General features: G+C 44.7%; 1 protein-coding gene across 1 annotated transcript; it reads right to left on the reverse strand.

Annotated features, from left to right (window-relative positions):
* Positions 1-5,136: 5,136 nt before the first annotated feature.
* On the reverse strand, positions 5,137-13,805 carry LOC106996929 (uncharacterized). Its single transcript, XM_015131083.3, has 2 exons — positions 13,699-13,805; positions 5,137-7,466 (listed from the first exon to the last, which is right to left on the reverse strand). Exon 2 carries the CDS (start codon positions 7,284-7,286, stop codon positions 6,636-6,638), a length of 651 nt encoding a protein of 216 aa, XP_014986569.3. The 5' UTR covers positions 7,287-7,466; positions 13,699-13,805; the 3' UTR covers positions 5,137-6,635.
* Positions 13,806-17,649: the final 3,844 nt, after the last annotated feature.

Genomic DNA, 17,649 nt, shown 5'->3' on the forward strand with positions numbered 1-17,649 from the left:
GGAGTTGTGTCTAGAAGGAGGACTTGTCTGGAAAGCAAGAAGCATGTTGGGAACAGTGTACTGTCTTCGCTTGATTGATGGAAGGCATACCAGTGACACTCTGGGTGCTTGCTAATGTTCATGATGTGTGGGATGTAAGGTCCAGCGAGTCTGAAACCCTTCCTAGCACTGGCTCCTTTTGCAGTGTGGATGTTTTGTTAAAGAACAGGTCTGTGCTTCCCACAAATGTCCTGCAGCCTGGTCTAGTAAATATGCAGTGCAGCTCTCCAGATCCCCTAGTTGCCAGCAATTAGCAGTCTGCTGGGACCTGGCAGGAAGGAAAGAGTTTAATGAAAGGGTGATATACAGAGGTTTGGGGAGGGGATGGGGAGACACCAGATAGCAGCAAGAACTAGAGCCTCTGCCACTCCTAGCTTGAAGGGGCACGGGAGGAAATGGTGTGGCTGGAGCCATGAAGCTGTGGTTACAGAGGGGCACAGCCACGACGAGAACCATGGTAGCAGACAGAAGTACCCCATCCCATTCTCATGCCTCCCTCTGACATACCAGTGCATCCCACTAGGAAGCCAGAACTAAGGGACCCAGGGTGATGCCGCCCATAGGGATCTCTGCCCCAGGGCAAAGAGGTAGATGATGGATCTGGGGTGCAGACAAGAATAACCAGTACGCAGGCCGAGGAGAGGAGAGTCAAAGAATAACTCTGTGGGGCAGAGACCAGTCTCTACCCAGAGCTGCTTGGCCTCTGGTAGGACATGGATTTCTCTCATACTCTCTAATTTCTACCTCTGCCACTTCCCTGAATGGCACAGCTCCTCTAAAATGAGTGGGAGAGTAAACCCTTGGCCCTTCCCATCTTCCAGCAGACATTAACTTCATTCAGTCCCTGGGATCCCCCAACACCCACCTCCAGAGAAACCTGGTAATTTCAGTTTCTCTGGCTGTACAGGTTATCCCCTGCTGCCCTGCCCTAGAGACAAGATACTGTTGGGCCATGTCTCAGAGCAGGAAAGCAAATTAATACTTGTTTTATTTTATATAGTAGTTAAGCACTTACTCTGTGCAGTGCTTTTCTTAATGTGTTTTACTCAATCCTCACTGCATCCCTTAGATAGATTGTTAATACGACCATTTTATAGACAGGGACAATGAGGCACAGAGAGGTTAAGAAGTTTGCCCACAGGTATGCAGTAAGTGGTGGAGAAGGGACTGGGCTGTGGGCATTGAGTGGCTGCTGAGTCTGGACACCACAGCCAACACCAGGGGTGGACATCGCTCCATCCAATTTACTGTCTCCCTGACACTCCACCTGTAGCCCACACCAAGCCGTGTACAGCTGCAGTGGTCACTTCCCTGGCCACTGTCTCCATCCAGGCAGAAGTGTTTTGGTCCTTTCACCACTTAGTTCTGCTTTGCCCTTATATCCAAAGCAAAACCTTTTTACTTTACTTTTGTCCTAGTAAAAAAGTCACTTCCCTTCATTTTCAGGCCTCCAATCCTTAGCCAGGTGTCTGCCCAAGACAACTAGCAGTTTCACACAGATGCTAAGTCTCATGCAAACCCAAGCCAAGAATTCATACAGCTCATTTCAGATGCTTATTGTGTAAACACACAAGATTAGCAGTTGCTTTCATGAATGTCTGGGTTTCTGTGCACACCCTACACCTTGCCTTTGTTAAAATAGGCTGTTTTAACAAGGGAAAGGGTCCTGGTGTTTGCCCAAAGAAGGGGGATTTGGCAAGAAATAAGTATTTTCTTATACTTTGGATGGACATTTTTTATTCTTATACTTCAAAAACTATTATACTTTGAAATTTCAATTCCCTGTGACGGACGCCATGCAGCTTGAGCTGACAGATGTTACAACTGTAATTCACCTCAGGCTTTCCTTGTTGCTGGAAGTCAAGCCAGTGACTGATTCCTAGCACCCCCTCTTTGCCTACTAGTGATTGAAAGATAAAGTATATCTCATGCTGGAATTGACCTGGAAGTAGCTGGAGACATTTTGAAAGTCAACCTTCCAGTTTGTTAAACCAAGCTCTAAAATTGACCCTCTAGTGGTGGGGACTATAGATCCATACCCCAGAGAGGACTAGTTCCTGACTTAACTGGAGGGCTGAACTCATAGCAGTGGGCAGCAACCAGCATTACAATACAGTCCTGTGCTGCTTAACAATGGAGAGTTCTGAAAAAGGCATTGTTAGGTGATTTCACTGTCGCGTGAATATCATAGAGTGTACTCAAACCAACCTAGATAGCATGTGTAAGTACATCCTAGGCTCTGCGGTATAGTCCTAGGCTATATGGTATACACCCTACTACACCCTAACTATGTGGTACAGCCCACTGCTCTTAGACTACAAACCTGTACAGCATATTATTGTACTGAATGCTGTAGGCAATTGTAACAAAATGGTATCTGTGTATCTAAAAATAACTTAGAAAAGGTACAGTAAAAATATGGTATGAAAGATAAAAAATAGTATGCTTATATAGGACATTTACCATGAACAGAGTTTGCAGGACTGGAAGTTGTCCTGGATGAGTCAGTGAGTGAATGTGAAGGCCTAGGATACTACTGTACACTTCTGTAGACTTTACAAATACTGTACACTTAGAGTACACTAAATTTACTTAAAAATTTTCTTCAATAAGTTAACCTAATGTAACTTTTTAGTTTATAAACTTTTAAAATTTTCTGACTTTTGTAATAACAGATTAAAACACAAATGCACTGAATAGCTATACAAAAATATTTTATAAGCATTTTTCTATTTTTAAATTATTTACTTCAACTTTTTGTTAAAAACTAAGTCACAAGCATGTTAGCCTAGGCATCCACAGGGTCACGATCATCAATATCATCGTCTTCCACCTTCACATCTTGTCCCACTAGAAGGTCTTCAGGGGCAGTAACATGCATGGAGCTGTCATCTCCTATGATAGCAATGCCCCCTTCTGAAATACTCACAAAGGACCTGCCTGGGACTCTTCTTAAGGAGGTGTCCCTCTTTTCAGAAATATGTCTATGGTGGTTTGCTTGCTTTCCTGTTTTCATCATAGACTTGCCAGTAAACAGATAATGCACCATGAACATGACTCTCTATTAATGAAAACCTTTTGGGAGTTGGGGTCCATGTTTTCAATTTTTTTTTTTTGGGGGGGGGGATAAGAGTCTTGCTCTGTTACCCAGGCTGGAGTGCAGTGGTGCGATCTCGGCTCACTGCAACCTCTGACTCCCAGGTTCAAGTGATTCTCCTGCCTCAGCCTCCCTAGTAGCTGAGATTACAGGTGCGTGCCACCACACCCAGCTAATTTTTTTTATTTTTTATTTTTAGTAAAGATGGGGTTTCACCATGTTGGTCAGGCTGGTCTCGAACTCCTGACCTTGTGATCTGCCCGCCATGGCCTCCCAAAGTGCTGGGATTACAGGCAGGAGCCACCGCGCCCGGCCCAAACTTTTTAAGGAGTTTCTTGAGGTCTGCAAAAGCTTCTGCTAACCTCCCTACTGCGAATTTTCTTGATGGTGGTTTTCTGCAGTTTCCTTTTCTTTTGCCTCTTCTTCAGCTGTGTCCCTGTTCCATTTCTAACAACTCCTCATTAGTCAATTCCTCAGGAACCACCTCTAGGAGCTCCTCAGTGTCATCCTCATTCACACCCAGGTTAAAGCTGTTTCCCATCTCAACCACAGCCTTGTGAATTTTTGCAACCTGGTCATCCGTGGCAAATCCTTTGAAGTCATGAACAAATCTCGAGTGTCTTCTTCCAGATGCCACTCATACACATATTGGTGACATCATCCTAAGCCCAAGCAAGGTTCTTGATGCAGTCTTAGATGCTGTAATCCTCCCAGAATTGCATCAGTGTCTTCTCAGTGTCTCTCTCAGATAACAGCAGCAACAGCCTGGGGAAACGTCCTCCTTAGGTAGTCGGCCTTCAGAACTGCTATAACTCCTTGATCCACTGGTTGGATCAAAGAGGTGATGCTTAAAGGGAGAAACACCAGTTTGATATTAAGACAAAGATCACCTAAAGGATGTATAGGAGCATTATCAACAATAAGCAAAATCTTGAAAGGTATGTTATTCTCCAAACAGTACTCCATTTCACTGAAATAGCAATTCAGGAGGGCATCTTGGAAGAGAAGCTGGGTCATCCATGACTTGTTATTGCTCCTGTAGTACACTGGCAGTGTGTGCTTACTGATATGCTTGAAGGCCCTGGGGTTCTCACTGTGCCAAATCACAAAGGGTTTCAATTTGTGGCCAACAACATTGTCCCCAAACACTGTTATCCAGTCCTTCAAAGCCTTGAAACCTGCCATTGACTTGGCCTCCTTATGGATGAAAGTCCCTTCAGGCATCTGTTTCCAGAATAGGGAGGTTTGATCCATATTAAACATTTGCTCTGGGAAGTAATTTTCCTCTACAATCAGCTTACCTAGAGTTTCCAAAAATTCTTCAGCTGCCTTCACATCAGTACTCATAGACTTACCACTCACTTTCACAATTGTGTAATGAAAAACAATTCTTGAATCGTTTAAACCACCCAGAGCTAGCAATAAATTCAACAATATAGTCAGGTCCAGCCTTTTCTATCAACATAACAAGCTTTTTGCTTTAGCTGTGATTGTCATGGTGCTGAGAGGGACATGCTTCTGTGTCTGGTCTTCAATCTAGGTCATTAGAAGTTTATCCATATCTGGTATTGGCCCTCCTCAAATTTTTATTAGTCTCATTGCCTTCAATGAAGCAGATCCTTTAATAGCTTCTATCACTTTGCTCTTGTACTTTAGGATGGCAGCAATGGTAAAATGGGACATGCCTGACTGGTGAGCAATAACCATCTCTGATTTTCCACCTTCACAGTCCTTAATCACCTCTAATTTTGTTTCCAGGTCAATTACTCAACACAGCCTCTTACTGGCAAAATTAGCCATGGATTTTGAATGCTTAGGGGACATGATGAACAAAACATGAGATTAAACCAAGCACAAAAGGAAATGATGCAGTCAAGAGATGTGGTAAACATGAGATATATGAGGCTGCTGCTGGTCAAACACAGAATACTGTTTTACAGTAAACTTTTTTAAAAAAAGTGGAAGGAGCACTTTGAAATAACAATGAAAAGTACAGTAAATACATAAACCAGTAGCACAGTCTTTATTATCAAGTATTATGCACTGTATATAACTGCATGTGCTGTCCTTTTATATAACTGGCAGCACGGTCAGCTTGTTTACACCAGCATCACCACAAACATGTGAGTACTGCATTGTGCTACCACATTACAACAGCTGCAGAGTCACTAGGCCAGAGGAATTTCTCAGCTCCATTACAACCTTATAAGACTACCATCAAATATGTGGTCTGTTGTAAACATCATTATGTTGCACATGACTGCATATACTGAGACATACTACATTCCTATTATATTTTTCCTTTAAAGGTAATAAATCTCTTTTTGTATAAGTGGCAGATGATTAGGATATTACTTTTTAATTTTATACACACACACGATCTGTTTTAATTCCTGTTAGGAAAAGTCAAGCTATATGGTCTAGAGAGAAGAGAACAGGCCCTAAGACTAGGATTTCAGCCCTGAGCAGCTAGGGACTGAAGATGAGAGAGAAGGATAATTTTAAAGACACCCCTCTAGCATGTCTAATGGTCAAGGACTGCAATGTTTCTGACAGAACACTTCTGAGAGGCTCAGACTCCTTAGCCCTATGGACAGGGTTTAATACTTCATCTTCTTAACTCTGGTCTGCAGTTCTGGTCTGGTAGGGTTCCTTTGATTGATGACTCTATCATCCTATGTATCCTTCGCTGTTTTGGTCATTCCTAAAGGCAGCCTACATTTAAATGAGGATATGACATTCTAAATTTTAGTGCTCACAGTGGGCCTTCTAAGCTCCCCAACTCTAGCACATTAAAGCTTTGAAATAACATTGAAAAGTACAGTAAGCTTTAATGTGCTGGAGTTATGTTGGAAAAATTACAAATCTTCAAAGCAGGTGAGATCTTGCAAGATTATCAGATTAAAAGTTTCTTGATATGAGGAATTTCTCAATGAATTAATATTTCATCAACTTTGTAGAAATGAAGAGCTCCTCAGTTTCCTATCAATCAAACCAGAAGACAGGACCTGGCATCTACCTCTTGGAACTCCAAATCTGACTGGAGGCACACATACAAAAATAAGGCAAGTGAATAAAACACCATACAAGCAGAGTGAGTTTGTGGACCCAGATTTCCAGCAGTGAAGAGTCCATGACCTCTCACATACTTCCTAGTATTTATGAGATGCTGACCTGGGTGAAGGCGAGCACATAACATGACCATTCAACTCTGCCCCATTAACAGTGGGCCCTAACCCAAGTAGCCAGCTGAGGTTTCTTCCGGGCATGAGTTGCCTGATGGAGAATAAGATGGGAGCTCTGGCCAAAGGCTCTTCCACACTCATTACACTTGTAGGGTTTCTCCCCTGTGTGAATTCTCTGATGCACAATAAGGTATGAGCTACAACTGAAAGCTTTGCTGCATTCATTACACTCAAATGGCTTCTCCCCCGTGTGGATCCTCTGATGGACAGTGAGGCCTGAACTCCGGCTGAAGGCTTTCCCACATTCACCACATTCAAGATTTCTCCCCAGTGTGGATGCCCTGATGAACTATGAGATTTGAGCTCTGGCTGAAGGTCTTCCCACATTCTTGGCATTCATAGGGTTTCTCATCAGTGTGGATCCTCTGATGTCGTATGAGGTGTGACCTCTGTCTGAAGCCTTTTCCGCATTCATTACATAGGAAAGGTTTCTCCCTTGTGTGGATTCTTTGGTGCACGATGAGGTTTGCACTCTGACCAAAGGCTTTTCCACACTCTTTACAGATAAAGGGTTTCTCTCCTGGGTAGTTTTGTTGCCCTCTTTCCTCGTCAAGGGCACTCCTGTCTCTGAAGGCAACACCTCTGGAAACTCTCTTCCTTCTCCTCGCTCTGGGTCCTGCCTGGCTTCCCTGATGCCTCTTTGCACTTCCTTTCCCCTCTAGGGCTTCTCTAAACCTGGCTGCCAGAGGGGCTACCCTCTGAAGCCTTTCATAAGTTGTGACTTGTATTTTGACTTCTGAAACTGGCCCCTTGTTCTCCCTGTGAATTCTCGAATGTGAAATACTTTTTGAGCCTAGATTAAAGAAGTTATCAAATTCTTCACCTTTCTGGCTTTCCTTCTCTAGGGAGATTTTTACATCCTTGATTTCTGCTGGCTTTATACTTCTAGTCCTCGTCCTCAGCATCTCCCTGGAAGGATCTCTCTGAGGAATATTCAAACTGTCTTCCCAATTTTTGAGTGCTCCAATCTTGCATTCTTGGGAATCATTATTCCAGAGTGCTCTGGAGGTGGCTCAGTGTATCTGTTTCTTCTGATACTTCCTGCTTTGGAACCGACTCCTTGATATCTGATTTGGTTTCATAATCTAACAAAAGATACAGAAAATGGAAATGTCACCTGTTTCCTATGGTGGAGACAAAACATGTTTAAGTGATACTAATGTATACTCTAGACATTTGTGATGCTGACACATCGATAGCACACGTACACTCCTAATGTGACTGCAAAAGGTCAGCAGACAGCCAGGAAGGGCAGAGGGGAGAGGCAGCAATGTCTGGCATTCAGAGATACTGCAAAGGATGAAAATCTTCCTTTTCCTCAGCATGACGCTCTGGTGGGTTATAAAGATCTCTCAATGTGGGACAGGGAATGGCCTGATTCCATGGACTGCTCATACCTTTCCTTATCCAGGTTCTTGTGTTTCTGAGCCAAGCTGCACCACAAAGTGCTGGACAACCTTTGGGAGTGCTGCTTGGTTCTCACACAGCCAAGGTGGAGCTCAGGAGGCTGTCCTGTATTACAGGGAACTCAAGAAGTACAGACCTGAGGGAAAGTTTTCGTATTTCTGCTGAAAGTGAGCTTGGAAAGAGCCTTCTGGGCTTTTTTTCCTCTTCCTTCCCCTTCTTCCTTTTCCCATTTCTTATGCATTATTTCCTTCCCCTCACTTCTCCTGTTCCCTTCTGCTTTCCTCCTCTTACCATTTCTCCCTTTTTCTTCCTCAACACCTGTCATCCTTTCCACTCCTCCTCTAATCTCTATTTTTGCTTTAAAACTCTTCTCTTGGCTCATGCCAGTAATCCTAGCATTTTGGGAGGTCAAGGCAGGAGGATCACTTGAAGTCAGTAATTCAAGATCTGCCTGGGCAACATAGCAAGACTCCAACTCTACAAAAATTAATAAAAATTAACCATGCACGGTGGTGTGCACCTGTGGTCTCAGCTACTTGGGAAGCTGAGGTGGGAGTATCACTTGAGCCTAGGAGTTCAAGTCTGCAATGAGCTGTGATTGTACCACTGCATTCCAGCCTGGGCAACAGAGCAAGATTTCTCTCTACAAAAAAAATAATAATAATAAAAATAAAAATAAACTCTTTTCTTATTCCTGTTTTGGAATAAACTCTCATAACCTCTAATTCTCTGAGGTTGTCCCTATACTTGCTGAAGAGAGCCACTCGCCCACTTAACAATTTGTTCAGGCATGGTAAGCCTCAGAATTTGGGGACTCCCAAATATAGTATATCCTCCTCTTGAGTTCTCAGGGCAGTGAAGATGTACTTCGCAATTGTCCAGAGCTGACTGAAAAGTGTCTTATACCAAAGTGTAAAGACCCTCAGGGCTATCCATGCTGTAAAATCCCTGAAGCTGCAGAGCCTCCCCAGCACTGAGAGCCAGCAGAGACCCCACTGCCTCTGCAAAGCAGGCAACCCTGAATGGCAAGGATGACAGGGGCTGTACTCAGGTCATCCCCATCAAATTCTAGCTTCCAGTTCCAGTTTCAGAACAGGTGCCAAATGGGGCCTAGGTAAGGAGCTGCTGCCACCAGATAGAGACAGAAATCCCAGGCTCAATTCTAAGGCTGTTGCCTCTGACTTCTCTCCGGCAGCCCTGATCCAGGTTCTCTAAAGGTACCCTATGGCAACTAAACTAAACCCTAGAGGAGAAACGCTACTTCCTCTGGGTCAGAAGACAAGAAGTGGGTACCAAATCACCTTCAACTCCCATGTCTAAGAGTCTGGGATGAAGAGGAGGGTTGACATTCTCCCTTCATTTCAGATTAGACACCGGATGTGGTGCAATAAAGCAACCTGCCCACATTCCATGGCAGGCAGGTAGGGAGCAGAGCTGGGCCCAGACTCCAGGTCTTCTCCTTCCTGGAGATCTTCATAATAACACCCTCAAATCTCCATCATGCGACTGTCCCACTTAGCAAGACCCCAAGGCATTCTGGCACCCCACCCCTTTGCCCATGTCTGCTCCTTGCCTCAATATTAGTAGGGGCCGTATCAGTAACAAGCCTCAAAAAATCCTCAGGGAGAATGAGGCTTGAGGAAAAAAAATTCCAAGAGCAGCCCTATCTCAAGCTGTGGAGGACTGTGAAATCAAGGAAGAGGAAGAGAAAAATTGGAGACTAAACTTCATTATAGGAACAGGAGTCCCTGTCCTCTTTCCCCAGGGAATGTTGAGGATGGGAAGGAGATCAAGACAACTCTCTCAAGTTTTCATCCAGGTTAACAAAAAGTATTAGCTAGCCAAGTCTTGCCTGTCCCCCAGGAACTAAAAGTCCAGTGGGGTGACAGTTGTGTAAAGAGATAATTAAAGTACAAGTCGAATTGAGGTAAGAGAAGGCTGGTGAGGAAAAGACAACTTATAGCTCAAGAGGGCTTGACAGCAATTAACTAAGACTTCCTGGGAAGTGGCATTTCAGTTGGGTCTTGAAAGGAGCTAGGATTTCAAAGGGTAGGAAGCTTGGAGGTTCGGCATGGAGGTTTTCTTCTAGGTAAAGAAAGCAAGATGGGCAAAGGCACAATAATGGAAAAGCAGAGATTGTTGGGAGAAGTCTGTCAGTGTCATCTGGAGTGTAGTGGGAAACAAAGCTGGAAAGGGAAACCAAAGTCAAATCAGGTAGGGCCTGGAATGCCATGCTAAAACCTTCACACTTCATTTAAAAGGTCTAGAATTTACATAGGGATGTTTTCTCTGGTGTCTGAACAACAGAGATCCCAGAGATTGTTACTGGTGCTTTAAGGGGTTTTAGGCTATTGTTTACCTCCTGCAAGTCAAGTGTTCCCTGGCCTATTGACAACAGGCCTGTCTGGAGATAACTCCCACCCCCTGCTACCCTGGCCTGGGTCTTCACCTAGCCCCAGGCATCCCTGTAGTCCTTCTTCTCCTTTACTGTCCCTGGTCCTGCCACTAGGAAAAAGGTTTCCGTTATTGTGATGATTGTAAACATTACCCTCACTCTGTTGAGGGCCTGCCCTGGGACACCTCCTGAACTTCTGTGGCTCCTGGACAGGCAGGGAGTGGTCAACTAAGGAGAAAGACACCAGAAACCACTGTTGACAAACAGAAATGCCAGCTGGGTCCCCCAGCATAATTGGCCCAGCTATCCAAGGCCAGGCCTTAACTCCCAAGTTCTAAGAAGACAGCCTGAGGCCAAAACTGCTGGATGTCTGCCAAAACCTTGCTTAGCAGAAGACCTCTTTTCTTTTTAATGAATCTGGCAATCTTTTATAAATTCTAGGATATAAAATCCAGAGCTGCTCTGGTGAACGCATAAGCAGTGGGCCCCAGATCTACCTGCTTAGCTGCCTGTCAGTCCTGCCAGTGGGTCCCAAGAGCATCACTGCTGGACAAGGTGATGGCTCATGTCTCTTCTCGACCTCATTTTCTCTATGACTACTAAAAATTCTAAAAACAAAAAACCTGACTCTGGGAAGACAGAACCTTCGCATATCTTCTCTAACGATATGCACTGGGCCTGACAGGCAGGAAGCCCCAGAGTACAGCAGATAGGGATTTTCTTTTCTTCATCTCCACTGATGGAGCTTGTTTTGGTTCCTACTCCTACTAAATATAAGGAGCCAAGGGACAGGTGACTGTGGGAAGCTGGCACTGTCGCTACCACCAGAGATGAGGGGAATGAGGAGGGCTGAGGAAAAAATCCAGAACATTTAGAGGAGGAAATCATTGGCTCTAAAATTTCTTTTTTTTTTTTTTTTTTTTGAGACGGAGTCTCGCTCTGTCACCCAGGCTGGAGTGCAGTGGCCAGATCTCAGCTCACTGCAAGCTCCGCCCCCCGGGTTCACGCCATTCTCCTGCCTCAGCCTCCCGAGTAGCTGGGACTATAGGCGCCCGCCACCTCGCCCGGCTAGTTTTTTGTATTTTTTAGTAGAGACGGGGTTTCACCGTGTTAGCCAGGATGGTCTCGATCTCCTGACCTCGTGATCCGCCCGTCTCGGCCTCCCAAAGTGCTGGGATTACAGGCGTGAGCCACCGCGCCCAGCCTAAAATTTCTTAATATTTAGGCAAATTTTAGAAAAAGCACAAGAAAAAAATAGGAAGTTGGTCTCATCGGTTCTCCCACTTTTGCTTTTCAAGTTCCTACCAGCAGTGGCTTTTTCTATGTCCAGTGTCTATCTGGTTAGAAATGTTATTGTTGGCCAGGTGCAGTGGCTCATGCCTGTAATTCCAGCACTTTGGGAGGTCAAGGCAGGCAGATCACGACATCAGATCAAGACCATCCTGGCTAACACAGTGAAACCCCGTCGTAAAATACAAAAAATTAGCCAGGCATGGTGGCGGGCGCCTGTAGTCCCAGCTACTCGGGAGGCTGAGGCAGGAGAATGGCGTGAACCCAGGAGACAGAGTTTGCAGTGAGCCAAGATCATGTCACTGCATTCCAGCCTGGGCCTCAGAGCAAGGCTCCGTCTCAAAGAAAACAAAACAAAAAAAAAGAAATGTTACTGTTATGTTCCCTCCCAAGTGATGAGAGGCCTCTCATGGCATGTGACTTCTGTAGTGTGTAGAGATCAACCTGTGGAAGGAGAATGAAGATACTGAAGAGGTCTTGATTAAGAACACCTCTCAAAGGAGCGGGTGTCTCCCTTGCTCACAGCCATGTCTCCCACTGGAGCCCTGGATCCCACTCTTCCAGATTCCTCAGAAAACTCCACTAATTATCCCTTCCTCTCTGCCCTGCACCACCAGCCTCTTACTGTCTCCTGAGTCTTTCCTGGTTGCCTATAACCATACTCAAACCTCACGCACTCTAAAAACAACCCTCTCTTGACACTTGTTTCTCTCAAGCTCAGGCCACATGTCTTTTCTTCTCTTCTTATCCAAACCTTAGAAGAAAAAAAAAAAAAAAAACAACTTAAATACTTCATCTTTCAGGCACTCCTCAACTCACTGCACACAGTCTGTAGTCCCGACCACTCTACAGAAACAATCTGAAGATGCAAGCGCTTTCTTTCCTAATCGTCAAATCTAAGGGTTGCTTTTCAGTTCTCCCTATTTGACTCTTATGTAGTATATAAACCACTATGTTCCCCCAAACTGCTTTACTGACTCCCATATTCTTGAATGACAGTGTTCCTGGGACTCTCTCTTAACCAATTTCTTCCTCTCACTCTAGATCTAAGTCAGAGGTTAAAGACCCATGCCTTAGGGACCAGGCAGGGAATATAAAAGAATGAAATGAATGGGACTATATTAAACAACAGGGAGGAGGGAGATGAACGGGAGTGTGCATGCCCCTCTAAGGGGGCGCCTGCTGCTCACTCTAGCCTAATGCCTTACAAGAATGTGAGCCAAGTGTTGCCAAATCTTCCAGCCTTCCAAGAAACACCACAAATCTAGATTTTTACATAGCATCTAATGATGAAAAGCTAGTGACTAATTCAATTTTTCAAAACTACTGTTCAGGATAAACAAAGCACATCAGTGAATCTGATCTGGCCCATGGGCATCTAGTTTGTGGTCTCTGCCCTAAGTTCTGCCATGCACTCTTTTGGTCATAACCATCACCTATTAGTTATGATTTCCAAATCTCACATCTGATCAACTTTTTCTTTAGCCCCAAAGACATCAGCCAATGTCTTCTATAACGTGACATCACTGACCATGTTCAAAGCTGAGCTGATCATCTTTCTTCTAAAGCGTTCCACTGTTCCTCTTACGTTCTCCTCTCAGTTAACAATACCATCGTCCATCCTGTCACAAGCCAGAAACCTGAGACAGTCCTTCCCTTCTCTCTCTCCCTTACTCTTCAAAGTCATCTTTGAGAAGAAGAGCTGGTAACACAGCCTGGAAAAAGCCTCAGGGCCTGGATTTCCATGCTGGTTGTGCCACTTAGGGGCTGTTGGCGCTTAGGCAGATTAACCCCTCTCATTTCTTCTTAATGAGAATAATAGTACCTACCTCACAGGGCTGCTGTCAGGATTAAATGAAACAAGCATCTAGAACAGTGTCTGGCCCACGCTAAGCACTACACAAGCACTTGCTATTATTTTGCCTCTTTAATGCTCCTTAAATCTACACAGTTCAGACATTTAGACTTATGGGACACTTATGACTGCCACCTGCACCTACACTTCTTTCCTCCCGCCCGCATCCCATTTCTAGTCCCCAGTTCACCCTAACAAGACCCTCAAGCAGCTGACGAGCGACTTTCCCCTTACATCAAGTGCACAGTAAACCCAAGAGCCGGGGCCGCGGGGATTCCCACCCGTCACTCCCGCCAGTCGGCCCCGCCGCCAGCGCAGCCCGCAGCCCTGGCAAGCCTAGGCCCCTTCGGCCCCGGTCTCGTTCGCTCACCAGAGGCCACGGAGCCCCCAGCCCCGCACGGCAATGAAACACCGCCACCGCGACGCGCGTGCCCTTAAGATCCTCCCGCGAGCTTAAGTATCCAGGGAAGATGGGCCGCCCCGGAAGGGCTGCCGGGGCGCCTTGCAGGCCCCTCGCCGACCGCTCTAGGAGTCTCGGAGGTCTTCTGACCTCGATGCCTTCTTACTTGGGTCTCCTACATCTGACCTATCTATTCCAGTTAAAAGTCTGCAATGTGTTTGGGGGTGGGAGAACAATCTACCATCCACAGAAAGCCCTCAGAGAATGTTGGAGAAAAAAATTAAAGTCTTAAATATTGACGTGTTTAACTTTTACTTCTTTTACAGTGTAAAAGTGTCTCTTTACAACTCCTTTTTTTTTTTTTTTTTTTGAGAGGTGCTTATAGAAGATACGATTCAGGTTAGAAGATTCAAGTTAGAAATTTCAGGTTGTCTCTCTAGTCAGTGCTCTCCAACCCGTTGCAATAGGAGTGGGATGGAACTGCTGAGGTAGGAGGCAGGACTTGACTCCAGAGGTGGGGTCGGACACTCGACCAGATTGAGGACTAACTAAAACAGAGCCAGGTGGATGCGGCTTTCAGTCAGACTCACCCACCAGTGTGCCATGTCAATTTATCACTGCCATGGCAACACCCAGGAGTTCCTGAACCTTTCCATGGCAGTAACTCAATGATCCCAAAGTACTACTCCTTCCCAAGAAAGTTCTGCATAAGCCACCTCTTAATCTGCACGCGATTAAAAATGGGTGTAAATATGAATGCAAAACTGCCCTGAGCTTCTACTCTCTGCCTACAGGATAGCCCTCCTCTGCAGGAGCAGTTACAGAGCTGTAACACCACCTCTTCAAAGGTGTTTTTTTCTTCTACCTCTGCCTTGTCTTTGAAGTCTTTCCTGGGCAAAGCCAGAAACCCTCGTGGGCTAAGCTCCACTTTGGGGCTTGCTTGCCTTGCATCACTGTGAAGCTACTTGAGTTGTCAAATAAAAAATAAACTCAGACAAAGATAAGACAGGCTTTATTCAAAAGGACAATTGCAAATGGGAGACAGGTACTACTACAATAGGGAGAGGAGGACTATTGCAATAGAGAGAATGCTCAGACCATAAGATCCACAAACATCTTGTCAACCCAAATAACAGACAGACTCTCTAAAGATAATGCGTTTATTCAAGAGTGCACAGGGGACTCACAAATCCAGAATATGGGGGCTATGCGGGTCATTGGCATAGAGGTTGTGTAACAGGGTTGATAAAAAATTAGAGAGACCGATGGGGGTGAGAAGGATATTTATTATTTAGGTGCACCGGCCCAGTCGGATTAACATCCAAAGGACTGAGCCCTGAACAAAGACTTAAGTTACCTTTTAAGCATTTCGTGGGGTGGGAGAAAATCTGTGCAGGGAAAAACATATTACAGAAGCAAAAAACGAAGATAGTTATTCAATTAATTGAGACCTGCATTACATCAGTTGAAGCAAAGGAAAGTATTTAAAGGCAAAAAGGAAACATAGGTAATTTGTTTTGAAACAAAGAGAATATTGGTTGCAAGACTAGGCACAGGAGTTGATGCCAGTTTATTAACAGAGAGAGTGTGTCAAGCAAGTGTCTTTGTGCATCCAGGTAGCTTCCTTTTACTCATGTAGCAAGCTGCAGCTTAGAAAGCCCTTGTCAGAAGTTCTCATTATGGGCATCTATGTGTAGAAAGTTCTTGTAACAGTTCATAACATAGGCATGTGTTCATGAGGTCCCTCCCTTCTTAACCTCCTGGTTTTATTTATTTATTATTTTTTGTTAGGGCTTGACACAAGTGACTCCATTTTGATTTTGACAACTTTCACAATCTCAAAGGTCAGGCAGAAAAGAATTTTATGCAGAACTTTCTAGGGAAGGAGTAGTACTTTTGGGTCATTGGGTCATTGCCGTGGAAAGGTGTGGTAACTCCTGGGTGTTGCCATGGCAATGGTAAATTGATGTGACACACTGGTGGGTGTATCTGATAGGTAGGAATAAATAAGGTTAGAGCAGACTGGTGTAAGGGAATGAATGAGCTGGTGTCATAATTGGACAGTTAATCAGGAAATGTCTTTCCTTGAAGTCAGCTGATTACCAGTGACCACATAAGCCAGAGTTCTTCAGAGAACCAGAGCCAATAGGATATATAGATACGTAAGAGGGATTTATTAAGGAAATTGACTCACATGATTATACAGGCTGAGAAATCCCAGGTTATGCCATCTGCAAGCTGGAGAACCAGGGAAACTAGTGGCATAGCTCAGTCCAAGTCTGAAGGCCTGAGAACCGAGAGGGCCACTGGTGCAAGTCCCAGAGTCTGAAGGCTGAATAACCTGGAGTTCTAATGTCCTAGTGTTGCCAGAGGGCTTAGAAGGGTCTCCAGATGCCAGTGAGACCCTAACTTCAGCTGGTTTCTAGCTTCTTGACGCCATTGCAAGAAAGAATTCAGGGACAAGTCAGAATGAAGTAAAAGGCAAGAAGCTTTTATTGTAAAACAAAAGTACACACTTAAGAGATAAGTGTGGGCATGCTCATGAGAATGAGTCATGCACAACGAGTTTCTAATTTTATGGTGTTTCTTTAATTATGGGGTGGAATAATCATTTAGCATTTTGGAAAAGGAAGGGATTTCAGGGACTCCTCCAAACACCCTATTCCCTCCATTACCACCCCCTTTCTCCCTTATTTGGGTTTGCCAAGAAGAGTCACGGACATGTCACCCTGACCAGGGTTTTGGCCATTTTTCTCTCCCTTATTTTGAGTTTTCTGTTATCCTATGGTTTCTTTGCCTAGTTCTTATTTTAGCTGTTATTCAGGTTTTTCTATACTCCTGTGACTACCCAGTGCTATTCTTGTCTCACAGGTCCAGGAGAAGATGGGTGTCCCAGCTCCAGGAGAGAGAGAATGAATTCGCTCTCTCTTTTTGTTCTACCTGGGCTCTCAGCCCTTTGGATGGTGCACACCCATGTTGTGTGAGGGCACATTTTCCTTACTCAGAACACAGATTCAAATGCCAATCTCTTCCAGAAACACTCAAAGACATACGTCCAAAATAGTGCTTTACCAGTTATCTGGGTATTCCTTAACCCAGTCAAGTTGACACCTAAAATTAACCATCCCATGTTCTTATAATAAGGAGGGATTGTTCTACATCTTGTTGCTGACTCAGGCCAAAGATAGGTCAAAACTTAAGGACCTAGGGGAGGGAAAAGAGCTTAACTAAATCTTGGTCAAGTTAAATTAGCAGGTATTCTGTCCAAATTGGTCATGGGTACAAACAGTTCAATTAATCAGCTGTAAAGCAAGTCATCTGGAGGGTCTGTGTCTAGACAAACAAGGGGGTGGGGCTATCTGTGAGTCTCATCTAAGTCATATGGGGAAGGATGGCTCTTTGCAGGAAGTCATTTCCTAGAACACTAAAGGGTGTGGGGATTTTTAATTGTTACTGTTTTCCAGCAGAGTGAACTCAGGTAAAGTTGAACATTATCAGACTCTTGGGGAAAATTAGGTTATCTATTCTTTGTTGGCTGTGATAGGGTTCATGACACACTATCATAAAATATGGCATCTTGCCATTTGAGAAAACAGCAGAAGCAAGATGGTCTGTCTGACCTTCTCCCATGATTCTCCCCTGAATCAGGCCATAAAACCTTCCCTTAAAAGACTGAGTGTAGTAGCTCGCTTATGCCTGTAATCCCAGCACGTTGGGAGGCCAAGGCAGGTGGATCACCTGAGGTCAGGAGTTCAAGACCAGCCTGGTCAACATGGCAAAACCCTCTCTCTACTAAAAATACAAAAATTAGCCAGATGTGGTTGTGCACACCTGTAATCCCAGCTACTCAGGAGGCTGAGGCTGAGAATCTCTTGAACCCAGGAGGCAGAGGTTGCAGTGAGCCAAGGTCATGCCATTGCA

This window comes from Macaca mulatta, chromosome 2, assembly GCF_049350105.2.
Source record: "Macaca mulatta isolate MMU2019108-1 chromosome 2, T2T-MMU8v2.0, whole genome shotgun sequence".
Taxonomy (NCBI): domain Eukaryota; kingdom Metazoa; phylum Chordata; class Mammalia; order Primates; family Cercopithecidae; genus Macaca; species Macaca mulatta.